General features: G+C 48.1%; 1 protein-coding gene across 1 annotated transcript in view; it reads left to right on the top strand.

The window, feature by feature from the left end:
• SPEF1 (sperm flagellar 1) overlaps positions 1-20,000 on the top strand; it is a 40,013-nt gene that overhangs the window by 17,037 nt on the left and 2,976 nt on the right. Inside the window, exons 5-7 of the mRNA XM_077478114.1 lie at positions 6,007-6,079; positions 10,952-11,057; positions 13,849-20,000. The exon at positions 13,849-20,000 is cut by the window's right edge and continues 2,976 nt beyond it. Coding sequence (XP_077334240.1) covers positions 6,007-6,079; positions 10,952-11,057; positions 13,849-13,950 — 281 coding nt within the window. The 3' untranslated portion in view covers positions 13,951-20,000. The remainder of the gene's footprint in view (positions 1-6,006; positions 6,080-10,951; positions 11,058-13,848) is intronic.

Genomic DNA, 20,000 nt, shown 5'->3' with positions numbered 1-20,000 from the left:
TGTGCTAAATACCTTTTGGTGCAGCGCTGCTCAGTGCTCAGCTGACCTCCTGCTGCTCTCCTCCCCTTCACCCAGCTGTGAGCAGGGGATCCCCCACCCACATAGCGCTTGGAGCAGGGAAGAGGTCCGGCGCTGCTATAAGGAAGGTATTTGGCACAATTATATTACAAAAACAGACACATTGTACATTATATACTACTGTAATAGAGTGGATTCAAGCATTTTAACTCGGTTCACACTGGGGATTCCTGGCAGGCAGGGAGGGATAGAAGGCAGCACATTACATGGTAAGACCTACCCCTAAAATAAGCCCTACTGTGTCTTTTGTTGCCAAAATTAATATAAGACCCGGAGAAACACGGTATGTGTTTCCTGTACATGGTTGGTCACATGATCTGAACTCACATGGCCAATCACAGGGGATACAAGATAAAACTTAACTCCAGTAAATGTTTTTCTTTAGTGAAGAACGGGGGAAGAGTTTGGTTCTCTATCAGGTGGTCCAGGAGATGGGAACGTGTATTGTGAAGAATTTCTGCATTATAATGCAATAATAAAACCCACTCAAGAAGATCATTTGGTTTACAGAAAATGACCCAAGAAATATTTTTCTACTTTTTTCCACTGATAGGAAGGTTACATAGTAATATAGTTAGTCAGGTTGAAAAAAGACACAAGTCCATCCAGTTCAACCATACATAAATAAATAATATCATACAATCCCATATACCCAATTCTATACCCACAGTTGATCCAGAGGAGGGTGAAAAAACCCAGCAGAGCATGATCCAATTTGCTAAAGCAGGGGAAAAAATTCCTTCCTGATCCCCCGAGAGGCAATCGGATTTTCCCCCAAGGTCTTTCATATGTATATTCATGTATATATTCATATACCGTATTTATCGGCGTATAACACGCACTTTTCCCCCTTAAAATTGGGGGAAAGTCGTGGGTGCGTGTTATACGCCGATCCCCACTGTCTGTGAGGCTAAAATACTGAGCGCCGCCGAAAAAGACCGAGCGCCGCCAAAAAAGACCGAGCCGTCTGCTAGGCCCCCGCTCGTAATCCCGCCTCCCTGCTGTTTCTGGAGCGAGCGCTGCCGACGCTCGCTCCAGAAACAGCAGGGAGGCGGGACTACGAGCGGAGCCGAGCAAACAGCTCGGTCTTTTTCGGCGGCGCTCGGTCTTTTTCGGCGGCACTCACTCGGTCTGTCTCTGCGGCGGGATATTTAAACATGGGCAAGGCTGCAAACGGCGCTGGGCAAGCTGGAAATGACACTGGCAAGCTGCAAATGACACTGCAAAGCTGCAAACAGCGCTGGGCAAGCTGCAAATGACACTGATCATTCTGCAATGATGGGCAAGGCTGCAGATGGACACTGATAAGGCTGCATTGACGGGCATTTAAATGTAAGTTTTTTTTTTTCCTTAAACTTCCCTCCTAAAACTTTTTTCCTTAAAATGCCCTCCTAAACTTGGGGTGCGTGTTATACCCCGATAAATACGGTATATATTTTGCACCGGGCACACATGCACTCATTTTGCTAAAAATATTTATTTATTTAATTTCAGCTGAATTTTTTTTTTTTCAATTTCATAAAAAACTGTGCAAATTTTTCATTATTTTATTATTATTACTTGTCATTAAAATGGTAATTTAATCGCTATTTTTTGGCCTGCCCTAAAAGGGTGAGGTCAAAATGTTTGTTTACACTGCTGCAACCACATTGAAAAGGAACCAACATTGTCCAGCCTGTCCAATCATATTCTTTGGCTCCCCTTTAAAAAAAAACAAAAAAAAAAAGAAAAACTAATAATTGAAAACAGTAAAAAGGGTGATAAATTAAACAGTAGACTGGATTAAAGACTACTCGGATTGAAATGTGTGTGGGCACTTTTAGACCCTGGAATAATGGCTCAGTCTTAAGCCCCATACACACCATCAGATTTTCTGCTGATTTTTGTCTTCAGATTTACCATAACCATATAATATGAGGTCAAACCTCAGGAGTTTCAGTTTGTTTGCAATCAGGCAGGCCCTTCTACTACATGGTTTTGGTAAATCTGAAGACAAAAATCAGCAGAAAATCTGATAGTGTGTATGGGGGCTTCATCCTATTTATTAGATATATCAGCTCCATATATTGTTTCAGGAAATGACAGATGTCAGATAATTAGTTGCATTACATTCATGATTTTTGAAGGGAGAGTAAAAAAAATCAATATCTGTCATCACAACCTTAATTGGAATCCCCAGACTTAATGACTTTCTCATTAGGATAAAGATATATGACATAGGAGGTTGCAGAGCAATTGAGTGCAGACCTATAATGTTGTAGACGTCCAGACCTTGAATGATTTCAGCAGCTTTTAATTTAAAGCAGGGATCTCAAACTGGCAGCCCTCCAGCTTTTGTGAAACTAAAAATCCCAATGCCAATGGGCGGTACAGTGTTGTAGTGGTTAGCACTCTCACCTAGCAGTAAGAAGCGCCACTGGTTCAAATCCCAACTGCAACACCACCCGCCCGAAGCCCGCAGGCCCCCCCCCCACACCCCAAAGACATGCAGGCCAATTCGCCTCTGTCCAAAAATTGGCCGTAGCATATGAATGAGGACCTTGGATTGTGGGCTCCTTGAGGGCAGGGACCAATGTGAGTATGCAGGGATAGGGACAATTGTAGACACTCACTCAGGTTGAACTGGATGGACTGGTGTCTTTATTCAACCTTACTAACTATGCAACATTGCAGGGCTGACCATTACAAGCATGACTCCCACAAGCAGAGGCAGTGGCGTAACTAGAACATTCAGGGCCCCGATGCAAGAAACCATGAAGGGTCCCCCTGAACCCCAGCCAGGGCCCTTCCCTCCAAGTCCGGCGGTGGAACTCCAGGGCATGGTCACAGGTATGACCTTTGTGAGCCCTGTAGTTCCACCGCTGATATCAGTTTTTATTTTTAATTATTTTTTATTTTTATTTTTAGGTGCCCCATTGGGGGACTGTCCCTAGCAGGAAGGGGTCCCTGTCCCCACGTGAGAAGGGGTCCCTGTCCCCAGGGGGAGATGGAGGGGGTATGTAATGGTGTGTGGGGGGTGGGGTCCTCTCACTCACCATGACCAAGCTGTAGGCCGCGCACTTATCCATGTTGGCCTGGGCTCCATCCAGTGTGCTGGACGGGCGATCAGCATATCTCCCAGAAAGACCTTTTATCATCTGTGTATGACGGGGGAGGAGGGGGGCTGGCAGACAAGCCTGCAGTGTCCTCCAGGGAGCCGGCTCTCATAGGGCTGCACTGCATCTGTGTGCTTGTATGGAGCAGGAGAGGGGTACTCTGAGGAGCCGGCTGAGGACACAGGTCATGCGGGGAATGCACAACTAAAGAGCAGCCAGTGCGATAGTCAAGCATGGAGCTCTGCTAGTCACCCTCCACCTCCAGCCACCCGTGTGCATGGTGCACTGGTACCCCTAGCTGCCTATGCTGCTGCCGGGCCATATGTAGAGGGAGCTGCATGGGCCCCCTGCATCACAGGGCCCGGTTGCGGTCGCGACTGCTGCACCCCCTATAGTTACGCCCCGCTGCAGAGGCATAATGGGACTTGTAGCCTCACAACAGCTGGGGGGCCACCACAGCCGCCAGACCCCTGAATTAAAGCCTGCAGTGCATGCTCAAGAACAAAGCCATGTGAACAAAAAATGTAGTGCACCTCACAACATGTAAAATACAATCAGAAAGGTGATATGATCCTTCATAATCCCTGAACTCACCCAAGGTCCCCTGAAAGGGACAAGATACTCTTTTTTTTTTTTTTTTTCGAACCCATGGTGCGGTGTACAAAAAAAGAAACACTGAAATGAACCAAAAAAGTGTACTAGGGTATGTCATATGGTCCCCTAATGAAGAGTAAGGACCCTTCCCTGACACCCTGGGGCACAAGACCTCTGATGGGAGCAAGGCAAACTTTGGTCCACCTAGCCAAAAGGCTTAGCATCCTCCTTTCCTTGTGATCAGCAAAAACTGACCACCAAGGACAAGGTTAGGGGGCTCGATGGTTAGACCTTGCGGCCTGGTAACAGAAATTGCCCCGGTCTTGGCTAAAAGGCTTAGAGGTTCAGTGCAGATAAAAGCTGGGATATTGTGTCCTAATTCTTCTTCTCACAGTGGAGTCACAAACCCATAGTGATACTAAGAGCACCCCTAGATCACCACTCCCAGGGGGGGAACTGACAATGCAGGCATTCTGCCTCCCTAGCCCCTGGCCAGTCAATCGTAGCCCCATTCCTATCAGAAAGGCATTAGAACTTATGGATGGCCTACAACCGGGGACAAGCCTGGTGCACCAGGCCAGATTCAACCCAGGAGAAAAGGATCCCTCCCACAGTACTCACCTTACCATCTCCTAACCCTACCCCCACCCATGCTCAAAGGACACATTTTGTTCCCAAAAACTTATAAGAACAGACACTACACTTTGTCTTAGCAAAATGGCAAGGTACTCTTGTCCACTTGGCCAAAACCAGGAGAACTCTATTCCTTAGACAATTAACAATTAATGGCACCGTAAACTAAACGCAGTGTCTGCAGCCTGTTTCCGAAACACATTGCAAAACCATTGTTATTTGTTCACTTTTGACATGCATGTTGGAAACACCAAACCAAGTGTGAATGGAGCCTTAAGCCTGGTACACACACACACTACAGTTTAATTCGTGTAACCCCATGGGTTACACAAAAAAAAAACGGACAGCTCTAGTTGGGAGGTGCTGGAATAATCATGCAAGGTTAGTCCAGTGATTCTCCCCCCCCCCCCCCCCCCGCTGAGCTGTTGTGTTCTGACAGAGGGATGCCCCCCCCCCCGCCAGAACTCTATAATCAGCGCTCTCTGCCATTGACTGAGAGCGCTGATCGGGAGTCGGTTGGCTGCTGGTTTTCCCCGACATTCTGCCCGTGTGTATGGGGCTTTAGGGTTTGGGTGAGGGAGGGTCAGCTCTGGATCACATTCACACCCTGGTCATTTTCATGCAGAGCAGATACAGTGTGGGATATTTTAGAAGCATTTTACTGGAAACCAAAATTCACATCACTGTAGACAAGTGTGGATGTAGATAAGGGTTGTAGGTAAAGGCCTATACACATTGGCAGAATTCAGGAGACATTTGCCGGTGCAAAAAATACCGTCCGACATTCTGCCCGTGTGTATGTCAGTCTGTCCGACAGAAGCTGCCCATTCAAACGTGCACGCTGGAAAACCAACAGCCGACCAACCAACTCCCGATCAGCACTCTCATCCAATGGCAGAGAGTGCTGATCAGAGTTTTCTGGCACCCTGTAAGAACACAACAGCTCAGCGGGGGAGATCGTTGTATTAACTTCCTATGGTTAGTACAGCGGCTCCCGACCAGAGCTATCAGGTTTTTTTTTCGTTCAACCTAGGGGGGGTTGCACAAAAAATCTGTAGTGTGTACTCAGCTTAAGGGTCCTTTCACACGGGCGGATCAGTGATGCTCAGCGGGGATCGCTCCGTCGATCCCCGCTGAGCAGGCAGAGGACAGGTCCGTCTCTGCACACTGCGACCCTATGGGAGATCGGATGACGACAGACCGCAGTGTCCGTTGTCACCCGATCCAATCCGACGACAGATGGAAAAGTAGGTTTTTCCTTTATCACACTTTTTTGGATCGGAGCGGGTCGGATGTCAGCGGACATGTCACCGATGACATCCGACGCTCCATAGACCCCTATGGAGCATCCATTCAGGAAAAACGGACAGGCGGACCTGAACGGATCGGTAGTGTGAAAGAAGCCTAAGTGTCACAGCTCAGTGCAAAATAAAAAAAAAACTGACAATCTTCAAAACTCTGGATTGTTTCTGGAAATTGGGGTGCTGTCAGTAGCTTGTGTTATTATGAGAGAGCACTAACTAAGGGGTGTGGAGGTAGGCACTCTGTAATGCTGTCCTGTGTTTATTACTAATAAAGTTTATTTTAATTTGCTTCCCTGTCTCAGGTTACGCTTCAAAGCAGAAGAGTAATGGTGTGGAGAGCAGCCCCCGAGCAGCTCCAAAGGGTGAACACGGCAGGTGAGTGCAGGCAAAGGTGTGCGCAGCCTATTGCATTAGGGTGTGCGTCCCAACACATAGACGTGTGTATGTATACTGCCGGTGTCAGTAGAGCCGTGGACATGCCAGTAGGGCAGAGGTAGGTGTCAGTAGTTTTTATTTTTATTATTTTTTAACATTTTATTTTTTTTTAGTTTTTTTTTTACATTTTTGTTATTATTTTTAACAAATTATTTTTTTTTTTTTTTTTTATTATTATTTTTAACAATTTTATTTTTTTAATTCGTTTTTTCCAAATATTTTTTTTTTTGGAGCCCCAGTAGGCGGGCTTTGGTAAAATATCACGGGTTTAAACAGAGGTCATCCACAGCATGCAAGGTGATCAGGGTGTGCCTAGGCACACCTGGCACACCATGTGCACACGCATGTGAGCGCAAGAGATGAACAAAATCTGGAGATTAAGGTTCAGCTTGGATTGGGCCAATTTCTGGGTGAAATGTTACTTTTCCATATTTTATGTAAGTAGTCCATTTAGATGTAGAGCTGTTGGTGCAAGATTTTAAAATGTTAATGTAGTAAAGTCCTGATCCCTTTAGGCCTAATGGTGACCTCCAGAGTTAGAGACAGCTGACATCCTTTTGTGTAGAGTGGGTTACCATGGCATGGTGGGTATAATGCAAGGTGGATTATTGGACGCCAGACACTTCTTGAATGCAAAGAGATTTATTGTTTCTTAAACAGAACTGTGGGAGAGAGGGCTGGGGCCAGGACACCGTTAAGTAGATGCAATGTTAATTACCAGATTCTGAAATTTCTATAGGCAGACAGCCATTCAGGGAAAGGAATCCAGCTAGACGCCACATCTGCATGTGTAGGACCGCTGTCTCCTATGGCAACAATCTTGTAACAGTTTCTAACAAAGGTAGCAACTCCTTCACTTCTTCTACAATCTCCTATTGTAGAACTTCACTCAACTGAGCTCCCAGTCTTTCACTAGACTTCCTGATCCACTCGCCACTGGATTCTCTCAGCTATTCCAATCTTCTCACTCAGTATCTTCCTCAAGCGTCGCCCCCGTGTCCATGCTGGGTCCCTAGCTTGGCACTCACAGATACCCCTCAAGCATCACCCCGCTGGCCTGCTTGGTCCCTGACTTGGCACACAATGATGCTCTGCAAGCATCACCTCCACTGGCTGGGTCCCTGGCTTGGTACTTGCTGATGTTTTCCCACTTCTTCACCATCCCACAACACACGTCCACCCAGACAGCCATCCAGGTGGACTCCGATCACCTGACTCAAAACTCAGATCACTTGACTCCAGCCAAACAAATAGGCTCTCCCAGCAGGCCAAGGGATCCAAGAAACTCCCTGCCCATTGGCTGAGACACCCCATTCATTCCTAATCTGCCCTTGTCTTATCTAATGTCACCAGATACCTGGACACCTAGCGACAGAAGAGAGAAGTGCAGCAATTCCAGAGTTAGGGCGAAACCAATTGATCTTCTAGCAACTACCGCCTGGCAACTAAATTTGATAGCATCCCTGCCTAAACATCAGGGTGCTACATTAATAATATTCTGAAATGATTAAAGGGGAAGTAAACTTTCATCTCTGAATATTACCTATAGGTAAGCCTATAATAAGGCTTATCTATAGGTAGTGTAACTATCTCGTAAACGTGCGCTGGGCCGGGGCCGTTCCTTCAGAGCCCTGTGGCGCGCTCATGCCAGGGGGTATGTGGACTGCCATGCCGGGAAATGGGTCTGGTGTGTATTTTGGGTGGGGAAACCTCACGCCCAAAGGATCTGGTAAAGAATTTAGGGAGGAGACTTCACACAATTTTTCTTTAAACTGTCTGGCTTTGTTTATATGGCCAGCAGTGGCGGCCCGCCCATAGGGGGCACCCGGGCGCCGCCCCCCCTCCCCCTAGGTGTAAAAAAAAAAAAGTAAAAAAAAATAAAATAAAAAAAGTTAAAATTTTTTTTTTTTTAAAAACGGGCCCTTTAAGACATTCAAAAAATAAAAATAAAATGTAATTTAACAATTTAACATAGTGTACTGTGGCGCCGGTCACAGTGCACTATGAGAAGCCTCACGTCGATGCAATCACAAGATTGCATCCATGGCGCTTCATTTGCGGGTTAAAAACCCGCCTTGCGGCGCACTGCAGAACGCCGACTAGCTAAAATCATTGTGATTCTACGGGCGGGAGCATTGTCAATCTTAGACAGGCATGTCACTTCCGGCTTTCGGCTGCTTCACGAAACCCGGAAGTGACATCGGCAGCTCCGTTCCTCAGCCCGAGCGGAGCTGCAAGACAGTGAGGCAGGAGGTGAGTCACCGCATAAAGGCTTTCTAGTTTCTACTTTGTTGAGAATGTTCATGCATTTAGCTGAATGAATGGAAAAAAAGCTTTCACAGCCAGAAAGCTTTCCCCAGGCCAGGCGACTTTTGCCGTGGCCAATCAGAGAATGAGCTCTGAAGAGGGAACTCCACGCCAAATTTCTGAAAAAAAAATTGACGTGGGTTCCCCCTCCGAGAGCATACCAGGCCCTTAGGTCTGGTATGGATTCCAAGGGGAACCCCCTACGCCGAAAAAACGGCGTGGGGGTCCCCCCCAGATCCACACCAGACCCTTATCCGAGCACGCTACCCAGCCGGCCAGGAAAGGGGATGGGGACGAGCGGCCGCCCCCCCCCCCCTCCTGAGCCATACCAGGCCGCGTGCCCTCAACATGGGGGGGTGCCTTGGGGGAGGGGGGGCGTGCGGCCCCCCCACCCCAAAGCACCTTGTCCCCATGTTGATGAGGACAAGGGCCTCTTCCCGACAACCCTGGCCGTTGATTGTCGGGGTCTGCGGGCGGGGGGCTTATCGGAATCCGGGAGCCCCCTTTAATAAGGGGGCCCCCGGATACCGGCCCCCCACCCTATGTGAATGAGTATGGGGTACAATGTACCCCTACCCATTCACCTGTGAAAAAAAGTACAAAAAAAAACACAACACAGGGTTAAAATATTTTATTGCACAGCTCCGGGGGTCTTCCGTCTTCGGGGGTCTTCTCGCCGGACTCCTCCGCTATCTTCTTGTAGCTCTTTTGCTAGCGGAGGAGCCCGGCTTTCTTCCTCGCCGCCGGCCTCTTCTTCCGACTTCGGGGGTCTTGTCCCCCTCTTCGGTTCTTCTGCCGGGCCACCGCGCCTTCTTATAGCTCTTTTACAGGCGGTGGCCCGGTCTTCTGTCGCCGCCGCCGCCGCCGCAGCCCGTTCTTCTTCTTCTTCTTCTTCTCCTCCAGGAGATGTTGACTCGACGAGCTCTCCGGCCGCAATGCCAGGGCCGCGCTGCACTGCCACTTATATAGGCACAATGGGGTGGTGTCACATGGGTTGATGTCACATGGGTTGATGTCACATGGCGACAGTCCATGTGACATCAACCCATGTGACCAACCCATGTGACATCAACCCATGTGACACCGCCCCATTGTGCCTATATAAGTGGCAGCGCAGCGCGGCCCTGGCATTGCGGCCGGAGAGCTCGTCGAGTCAACATCTCCTGGAGGAGAAGAAGAAGAAGAAGAACGGGCGGCGGCGGCGGCGGCGACAGAAGACCGGGCCACTGCCTGTAAAAGAGCTATAAGAAGGCACGGTGGCCCGGCAGAAGAACCGAAGAGGGGGACAAGACCCCCGAAGTCGGAAGAAGAGGCCGGCGGCGAGGAAGAAAGCCGGGCTCCTCCGCTAGCAAAAGAGCTACAAGAAGATAGCGGAGGAGTCCGGCGAGAAGACCCCCGAAGACGGAAGACCCCCGGAGCTGTGCAATAAAATATTTTAACCCTGTGTTGTGTTTTTTTTTTGTACTTTTTTTCACAGGTGAATGGGTAGGGGTACATTGTACCCCATACTCATTCACATAGGGTGGGGGGCCGGTATCCGGGGGCCCCCTTATTAAAGGGGGCTCCCGGATTCCGATAAGCCCCCCGCCCGCAGACCCCGACAACCAACGGCCAGGGTTGTCGGGAAGAGGTCCTTGTCCTCATCAACATGGGGACAAGGTGCTTTGGGGTGGGGGGGCCGCCCACCCCCCCTCCCCCAAAGCACTCCCCCATGTTGAGGGCACGCGGCCTGGTATGGCTCAGGAGGGGGGGGCCGCCCGCTCGTCCCCACCCCCTTTCCTGGCCGGCCGGGACTGGTGTGGATCCGGGGGAGACCCCCACGCCGTTTTCGGCGTAGGGGGTTCCCCTTGGAATCCATACCAGACCTAAGGGCCTGGTATGCTCTCGGAGGGTGGAACCCACGCCAATTTTTTTTTTCCGATTACATAACGGGTGTGGTTTATGAGACGTGGGAGGGGCCACGATGATGGGCGGGGTCTGGCGCCCCCCCATCCAAAAACTTCACCAGCCGCCACTGATGGCCAGTATATGAATGGGGCCAGGTGATGTCACTGGTTGCTACGGACTCCACTGACAACCATTGATAGGACAAATGCTCAAATCAGAAGCTCCTCTCAATCTAAGCACTGCAAACAGAGGAGAGAGGACCCAAGACCTGCCTACAGATGAGATGGGTGAGAGGTTCTAAGACCTGCATACAGGGAAGAGGGGTAAGGGGTCTGTCCCAAGACCTGCATACAAAGGAGAGGGGAAAGGGATCCCAGGAACTGAACACAAAATAGAGCGTGGGCTTAGATGGTTGCACATATTCTTTGAGGTGAACTCTGAATGTGTCAAGAATCCTCTACACACCCACATAGGAAGTTAAGCTTTGTCTTAATAATAGAAAGGACAATATAGGAAATTGTTTGAATGGGCCCTTATATTGTCCCTTGCCTTACCATTTCATGTAATACAACAGCCTTCTCAATTCATATTTACACTTTTTGTTTCCTGTGTTCCCAGCAAGCAGCATCAGGGATATGCTCACGGAGCCAATGCCGACACCAGTCTCCGTATACAGCTGGCAGAAAAGGAGCAAGCACTGCTAGAAGCACAGGAAAACATCCAGGTAAGAACACTTCCCAGCATCCTCTGCCACATTTTGTATCATAAACTTTGCAATAAAGAGTGACTCGGAGGAGGTACACACTCCCCCTCATACCAGAGAAGGTACCATATTAATTAGTTAGCTGTACATTGTCTGGCAGTGGCAGTGCTGGGTTTTATTTTTAGAAAGTCCAGTATACACTATATGGACAAAGGCTTGTTACCTGACCATAATATCTACCTGTATGGCCAAATGTATTGTATGTGGACACCCCTACAGATGATTGAGCTCAGGTGTTTCCAGTGAAGTGCACAGTTAATGAAACAGCATACAAGGACATTTTTGCACTTTCAAATTGCCAACAGGGTAAGGCCATTTTCTGCTCCAGCGTCACTGTGGCTCTGCACACAAAGCCAGCTCCATAAAGTCTACTGTGGAGGAACTCCAGTGGCATGCACAGAGCCCTGACCTAAAACTCTACTGAACATAGAGCCCTGACTTCAACTCTATTAAACACAGAGCCCTGACCTCAACCCTACTGAACACAGAGCCCTGACTTCAACTCTTTTAAACACAGAGCCCTGACATCAACCCTACTGAACACAGAGCCCTGACTTCAACCCTACTAGACACAGAGCATCGATCCCAACCCTACTGAACACAGAGCCCCAATCCCAGCCCCACTGAACACAGAGCCCCGATCCCAACCCTACTGAACACAGAGCCCCGATCCCAACCCTACTGAGCACAGAGCCCCGATCCCAACCTTACTGAACACAGAGCCCCGATCCCAACCTTACTGAACACAGAGCCCCGATCCCAACCTTACTGAACACAGAGCCCTGACCTCAACCCGGCTGAACACAGAGCCCTGCCCTCAACCCGACTGAACACAGAGCCCTGCCCTCAACCCGACTGAACACAGAGCCCTGCCCTCAACCCGACTGAACACAGAGCCCTGCCCTCAACCCGACTGAACACAGAGCCCTGCCCTCAACCCGACTGAACACGGAGCCCTGACCTCAACCCAACTGAACACAGAGCCTTAACCTCAACCCTACTGAACACAGAGCCCCAATCCCAACCCAACCGGATACAGAGCCCTGACCTCAACCCGACTGAACACAGAGCCCTGACCTCAACCCGACTGAACACAGAGCCCTGACCTCAACCCGACTGAACACAGAGCCCTGACCTCAACCCGACTGAACACAGAGCCCTGACCTCAACCTGACTGAACACAGAGCCCTGACCTCAACCCGACTGAACACAGAGCCCCAATCCCAACCCAATTGGATACAGAGCCCCGACCTCAACCCAACTGAACACAGAGCCCTGACCTCAACCCAACTGAACACAGAGCCCAGATCTTAACCCTACTGAACACAGAGCCCTGACCTCAACCCTACTGAACACACAGCCCTGACCTCAACCCTACCCGAACACACAGCCCTGACCTTAACCCTACTGAACACAGAGCCCCGATCCCAACCCTACTGAACACAGAGCCCCGATCCCAACCCTACTGAACACAGAGCCCCGATCCCAACCCTACTGAACACAGAGCCCCGACCTCAAACCTACTGAACACAGAGCCCCGATCCCAACCCTACTGAACACAGAGCCTTGACCTTTGTAGAAAGCGGAGTGGAGGCCACTATAGCGACAAAGAGGGGAAAAACTGCATATTAATGTCCATGGTTTTGGAATGTGATTTCTAACAAGCTCATACACAGTAGATGTGATGGTCAAGGGTCCACAAACTTTTGGAAATATAAGTGTACTTTGCAAACTGAGTTCAAGTGAAGCAACCAGTAATAAATGTTTATTTGTAAAGTTAAAAACTTAAAACATAAGATAAAACACTAGGTTATAAACTTGTGAACTTTAAAATAAATATTAATTGAAATTAGGAAAAACAATATTTCAGGATTTTATTTTTCTTCTGACAAAGCGATTGTACAATTTAGAAAACCTTTCCCAATGGCTATGGTTTAGCCTGGTACAGGTCCACCACAAGACAGTCTCTCCACAGACTCTTACTACAGCTAATATGGTAAAAATAGGCCTGAGTGTCTCAGAGGAGGAACACACTCCTCCTTTTAGCAGAGAAGGAACCATATTAATTAGTCGTACATTGTCTGCACTACACCCCACCCTTACACGATCTCCTTAGAAGAGCCACCGGAACTCCCTGCAATGCCCACCAGTGATACATTCCACTCAGTTCCTCCAGGACACTTTTCAGCAGATGAAGTTTCAATCCTGGGGCTCCAGTCCAGGTCTCAGCTTCACATCTCCTGGATATACCCTCCACCAAGGCAGTGCAAGCCTCTCAAGACTCAGGTCTTCCTCCTCCAAGGACATTTCCTGCTCAGGCAGCAGGCCTGGGAGGTCAGGGAACAGCAATACACACCTCCTCCCCCAAGTGTGCTTCCAGGGATCACTCCCAAATATTGATACCCCCCTCTACCACTGGCAATAAACCCCCTAGCAGTTGGCCAGGAAGATACAAATATTTATAGCTCAGGTTACTGAATTCTCTTACACTCTTGCCAGAGGAACTCCCCAGTAGCAGGCAGAAGCAATCAATAACACTTAGCAAAAACCTGAAGAAAGCAGAACTACCAGTTAGAGCTCAGGCTGACTACAGCCCAGCAGCACAAAAAATTAGACTATCGGGACACTAACTGCTGCTTAGGGCAGGGCCCCTACACAATAATAAGGAGTTAAATGCTGATAAACTCTCATGGGTTACCCCATTTTCGCAGATCGCTCTTTGGCTAAATAAATAAACCGAAACATATTTTAGATTTTGCAGGCAAAGCTGCGGCGATTGGAGCAGCTTGTCCACCTGAAGAACGTCCGGATCGATGACCTAACCCGACGCATGCAAGAGGCCGAGAAAAAATAACGCTTTTCTTGTATGACAGCTGACAGCCACATTCTCCATACCCTGCTTCCTGTGTTTTATGTTTTATACTATTATTTTATTTGCTTTTTATTTATGATCATGAGATGTAAAGTGTGTAAATGTGCTTAATTATTCAAATATCACACATCTGAATTATTGAACGTTGTCATAAAACACAAAAAAAACAAGTGTAGACTCCCGGAAAAACTGAATTGAACCTTTGGACTTCAAGCACACTGGATGCTTTTTATCTCCCCAGGGGAGTAATAGTCTGTGTTAAAAATGCACCTAAAGCCGTGTTTTGTAAGGAGCTGCATTCATTCCATTGGAAAGGTTCTGACTATTGGAATGAACAAAAGCTCAAGAGCTAAACATGCCTAACCTTTAATCGCTTTTCGATGTGTTTACATGTGTTTAGGTGCATCAAGTATTTTTTATGCTCCTCTCCTGGATTTTCCAGCCTTTGATTTTCTTCATGCCTCTGAACACGTATGTGTTTCATGGATACATAGGCTGATATAGAGGGGCGGTTAGAGGCAGAAAAAAATCAAACACCCTTAAAAACTGCATTTGATTTGATGCCCAGTGTGCGTGAGGCCTCATTGTGCATAATGAGTTTGGTTTCTGTCTTCCATCCTATCATTGCTCTTCTGTGAATGATCCCCCAGCTAGAAAAATCTGGGAACATCATCAGGGCTGCCTATGTACTCGGGTAATAATTTGTCTACACATTACAGACAAGAGTTGTGATGATATCATCAGGTGTGATGATGTCGTCACTATAATTTTCTTTTCTTCTCACTAAGTTCCCTCCATACTCTTCACCTTCTACATTGGCTGAGCTCCTGCCTCCTCACACTCCTCCTAGGCGCTATCAGTGCTTCTGACAACTCGGCCTTTTGGCTAAGATCAAGTGTAGTATCTGTTCTTATCAGTTGCCAATAGGTGGCGCTTGTTTACCGTCCCTGCTCTACGGCGAGGTGGAGTAGGGGTGGCGGTTGCTATGCAAAGCCTGTTGGTGTAAAGGTGACCCGGACTGGTTTGTAGCCGGTTCGGGAAGCCTCCTGATGAGGGCGGAGAACCACTGGTCGGCGCCAGGGGAGGGGACCCTGGCAGACCGGCCTGGATTGTGGCAGCTTTAGCCCCAGTCAGTTTTTCGGGAGGGAACGCTTAGCTCTTCTGTTCCAGCAGAGGGGCGGCCGGTACCTTTCGAATATAATTAGGTAGGAGTGACGGGAGTGAGGGTTTGACCTGATGGCAAAGGGTCTCACTAAGCTCGCTGATCTCCATGCCTTTCTGGCTGTGGTGGGGGCTGTCGTGGTCTGGGCTGGGCTGTCGGGGATGCTTTTGTTGGAAAGCCCATGGTGATGTGCCCCTGGAGTGGCAGTCCAGGGGTGCCTTCTTTCACTGTGCGTCAGCACTTTGATTTAGGCACCTAGGTCACGTCACCATTACACGCTTTTTTTTTACACCTGCCTCTAGGGCCCGGCCTTTTGGCTAGGACCAGAGGAATTTTTGATTCCTGGCCGGAGGGCCGGCCATTGTATTGCACAATGGCCACTTTTCACTCTCCTCTTCACTATCCCTTCCTCACTTTTTATTTATTTTATTTGTGTGTGTTTGTCACTTCACGTTTTGATTAGTAGGGTGTCGGTCCTCGGACCAATCCTGAACGTCTTGTGGGAGAGCGGACATAGGCCTTCTGGCTTGGTCCAATCTCCATGAGGGGGGGCCTACCTTCGGGGAAGCCCCCATAGTACCAAGTACCTAGGAGGTTCTGTTTCAGCAGTCCTCCCGGGGAAAGGAGGTCTTCCGGTTTCGTCCGGGGACCACTTGTTGAGTCTGGTACCTCAGTCCCCGTCTGGAGCCTAACGCCCCGGGGGATCAGGGTATGGTCCTTCTTTTGGAGGACATCAGGCACCCGTCTGCACTTTTTAGTGTTTCACTCTTTATGTGTGTGCACTTTTTTTATGCACCGGGTGGAAGTTTTTTGGGTGTGTTTGCACGCCATGGGCTTTTTAAAAAAAAAACTCCTTCCTCTGACTATCTACCCATTGGTTTGTACTGATCTCTTTGTAACCATAAATAATCTGGCTGACATACTACTAGCCTGCTGCAGGCAACTAGACAATGTAATCAAATTCTGGGTCCTTTAAAGCAGTGGTCATCATCCCTGTCCTCAGGACCCACTAACAGGCCCGGTTTGCAAGATAACCAAAATACATCACAGGTGATATAATTTGCTGCTCAGTGATTGCAGCATTCTAATCTGCATCTTCCCAAGGTAATACATAAAACCTGGCCTGTTAGTGGGCCCCCGAGGACAGGGTTGATGACCAATGCTTTAAAGAGGAAGTAAAGGCAATTTTTTTTTTTTTAAAAGCATACCCTGTAAGGCAAAGGCATAATGAGCTAGTATGCATAGCATACTAGCTCATTATGAATAACATATCTGAGAACGAAGCCCCCGAAGCGGTCCTCCGTCTTCCTCTTCGTCGTTGCCATGGATCCCGGAGCGACTTCCGGGTCTCGCGGCTCCGGCGCTGTGATTCGCCGGAGCCGTGATGACATCACTCCCACGCATGCGCACGGGAGCAGACACTTGCGGCATATCGCCGCAATCTGCGGCCTGCCCAGTGCAACTGCGCACCGTTGTCTATGGCGCATGCGCCGTAGACAGCGGTGGCTGTCGTCAGGTAAATATCTCCTAAACCGTAAACAGTATATCCTTAATCTAGGCTTACCCGTAGGTCAAAGTTGGTTGTAAAGGTTTACAACCACTTTAAAGAGACCCTCTCCCCAGTCCATTCCAACAATAACCTTCCCATTTTAATATATATGCATGCATTTTTTTTATTACCTATTGTAAAAGCATCCTTTATGCAGACATCCAAAAGCCTTAAGACTGGTGCCACCATCTTGGATGTGATGTCAGCAACCCCAGAAAACTCAGAATGACACGGGGTGGAGACAAAGAGGTGCAGGCATTAGAAAAGAGTAGATGGGTGACAGTCAAGAAGGATAGAGGGGGAAGTGCCAAGGAGGCCAATCCAGGGCTGGAGCATCCCAATAAGTACGCTCCATTGCGTGACATGAAGCGAGTCAGGGACCAGCACTGCTGGAGCTGAGGGACTCTCCTAGCTGCCGGGGGAAGAACTCCTCCAGTGAGAGTGGTGGGGGGGGGGAGCGAAGGGAAGGGAAAGGAAAGACAGATTCTGGTGGTAGGGGACTCGATTCTTAGAAGGATAGAGAGGCCAATCTGTAACAAAGACCTGAAGCACCGAATCTATGTTGTCTACCTGGCACTTGGGTTCGGCACATCACGGATCTGATGGACAGATTACTGGGAGGGGCAGGGAAGACCCGGCTGTCATGGTGCACCTTGGCAACAATGAAAAAGTCAGAGGCAGATGGAGTGTCCTAAAGAATGATTTTAGGGACTTGGGAGCTAAATTGAGGAAAAGGACCTCCAAGGTAGTATACTACCGGTACATCAAGCCACACCAGAAAGGCAGAGGGAGATTAGGGAAGTAAACAAGTGGCTCAGGGGCTGGTGTAGTAAGGAGGGGTTTGGGTTCCTGGAGGACTAGACCGACTTCTCACTTGGTCACCAGTACTATAGAAGGGACGGACTGCACCTAAATGAGGAAGGTGCAGATCAGCTGGGAGTGAAGATGACCAAAAAGTTAGAGGGGTTTTTAAACTAGGCGACGGGGGGAGAGGGTCCAGAGGTAGAAATAGTCAGTGCGGAACATATTCCAGAGGGTAGTATTGGGAGTATTAGTGATAGGTTGACTAAAGCACATAAACCCAAGATAAGCATAGTAACAAGGGCTAGTTGCAATCTCGGAACACTAAATAAGAGGATAATATGCGACCAGTTTAAACTGCGTGGCATGTTCACCAATGCCAGGAGCCTGGCGGACAAGATGGGTGAACTAGAGATACTATTGTACGAGGAGGATTTGAATTTTGTGGGAATTTCAGAGACCTGGTTCAACAGCTCTCATGATTGGCTGGCAACCATTCAAGGGTATACCCTTTATTGCAAGGATAGAGAGGGTAAAAAAAGGGGGGGAGGGGTATGCCTATATATCAAGAATAATGTACAAGTGATTGTGAGAGATGACATCACTAAGGGATCTAGGGAGGAGGTGGAATCCTTATGGGTAGGGCTCCAAAAGGGATGAAGCTGAGGAGAAAATAATACTGGGAGTATGCTATAGGCCCCCTAACCTGAGGGAGGAGGGGGAGAGGGACCTCCTATCACAATTTGGATTAGCAGCAAGGATGGGAAGTGTTATTATAATGGTGGATTTTAATTATCCAGACAAAGACTGGGTGGAGGGAACCGCACATTCGTCTAAGGATCGCCAGTTCCTAATGTCTTGCAAGACAATTTTATGGGTCAGATGGTAGACGCACCAACTAGAAATAAAGCGTTACTGGATCTACTGATAACTAACAGTACAGACCTGATCACAGATGTGGAAATACAGCGCAATTTAGGAAACAGCGATCACAGGTCAATTAGCTTCAGTATAAATCACACAAATAGGAAACATAAGAGGAATACAAAGACACTGAATTTCAACTTCCCTAAACCACAAATTTTGCTAGAAGGCATAAATTGGGATAAAATCTTAGGAACAAAGAACACAGAGGAGAGATGGGTTTGCTTTAAGAGCCTATTAAATAAGGGCATTAGTCAATGCACCCCATTGGGTAATACATTTAAAAGAGAGAACAAAAGTCCTGGATGGCTTAACTCCAATGTAAAAATGCATATAAAAACAAACTACAAGGCCTTCAAAAAATACAAGGTTGAGGGATCATCATCAGCATCCAGACTTTATAAAGAATGCAACAAGAAATGTAAGGGTGCAATTAGGGCAGCTAAGATAGAACACGAACGACACATAGTGGAGGAGAGCAAAAAAAATAAAAAAATACCAGGAAATTCTTTAAAGAGGAAGTAAACTCTGATGAGTTTACTTCCTCTTTGATTCCCTGCAAAGGTAAAGCATAATGGACTACTATGCATCGCATAGTAGTCCATTATGTGTCACTTACCTGACACAGGAGCCAGCGAAGTCACCGCTGTCCCCTGTAGTCCGGAGCATCCATCTTCTCGATGGGTCTCGCTGCTCTGTCACTGTCATTCGACGAAGCTGCAATGACGTCACTCCCGCGCATGCGCACGGGCGCCGCCACTCACGGCATATCGCTGTTGACAGCGGCGCGCTCAGTGCGCCTGCGCGCCGCTGTCTACGGCGCATGCGCCATAGACAGCGGTGCCTATCTTTCGGCAAATATCTCCTAAACCGTAAAGGTTTAGGAGATATTTCTTGGACCTACAGGTAAGCCTTAATCTAGGTCAAAGTGGTTAATGTAGGTCAAAGTGGTTTGTAAGGGTTTACAACCACTTTAAGTATGTAAACAGTAAAAAAGGGAGGACAGACCATATTGGCCCCATAAAGAAGGAGGAAGGACGGGTTACAAAGGATGGAGGATGGAGAGATAACAAGGTATTGAATTTATTCTTCTTCTCAGTCTTCACAAGGGAATCGGGGAGCTTCAGTAACCAAAACTGCAATGTTAAACCTCATGACACATCACAGGAAGCACCTCCATGGCTAACAGAGGACAGAATTAGAATTAGACTTGGGAAACTTAACATTAATAAATCACCGGGACCAGATGGCTTGCACCCGAGGGTACTTAGGGAACTCAGTCAAGTAATTGTCAGACCATTGTTCCTAATTTTTACTGACAGTCTACTGACTGGAATGGTACCAGCTGATTGGAGAAAAGCCAATGTAGCACCAATATTTAAAAAGGGCCCAAAATACATCCCTGGGAATTACAGACCAGTTAGCCTACCATCAATAGTATGTAAACTCTTGGAGGGGATGATAAGGGACTATATACAAGATTTTAGTAATGAGAACGGTATCATTAGCAGTAATCAGCAGGGATTCATGAAGAATCGTTCTTGCCAACCTTCTATGAGGAGGTGAGTTGCCATCTAGATAAAGGAAGGCCCGTAG

Source organism: Lithobates pipiens, unplaced genomic scaffold, assembly GCF_037356315.1.
Source record: "Lithobates pipiens isolate NorthernLeopardFrog02 unplaced genomic scaffold, aLitPip1_a1.2 Scaffold_13, whole genome shotgun sequence".
NCBI classification, from domain to species: domain Eukaryota; kingdom Metazoa; phylum Chordata; class Amphibia; order Anura; family Ranidae; genus Lithobates; species Lithobates pipiens.
The sequence above is the reverse complement of the archived record's forward strand: the minus strand, read 5'-3'. Positions and strand labels throughout refer to the sequence as shown.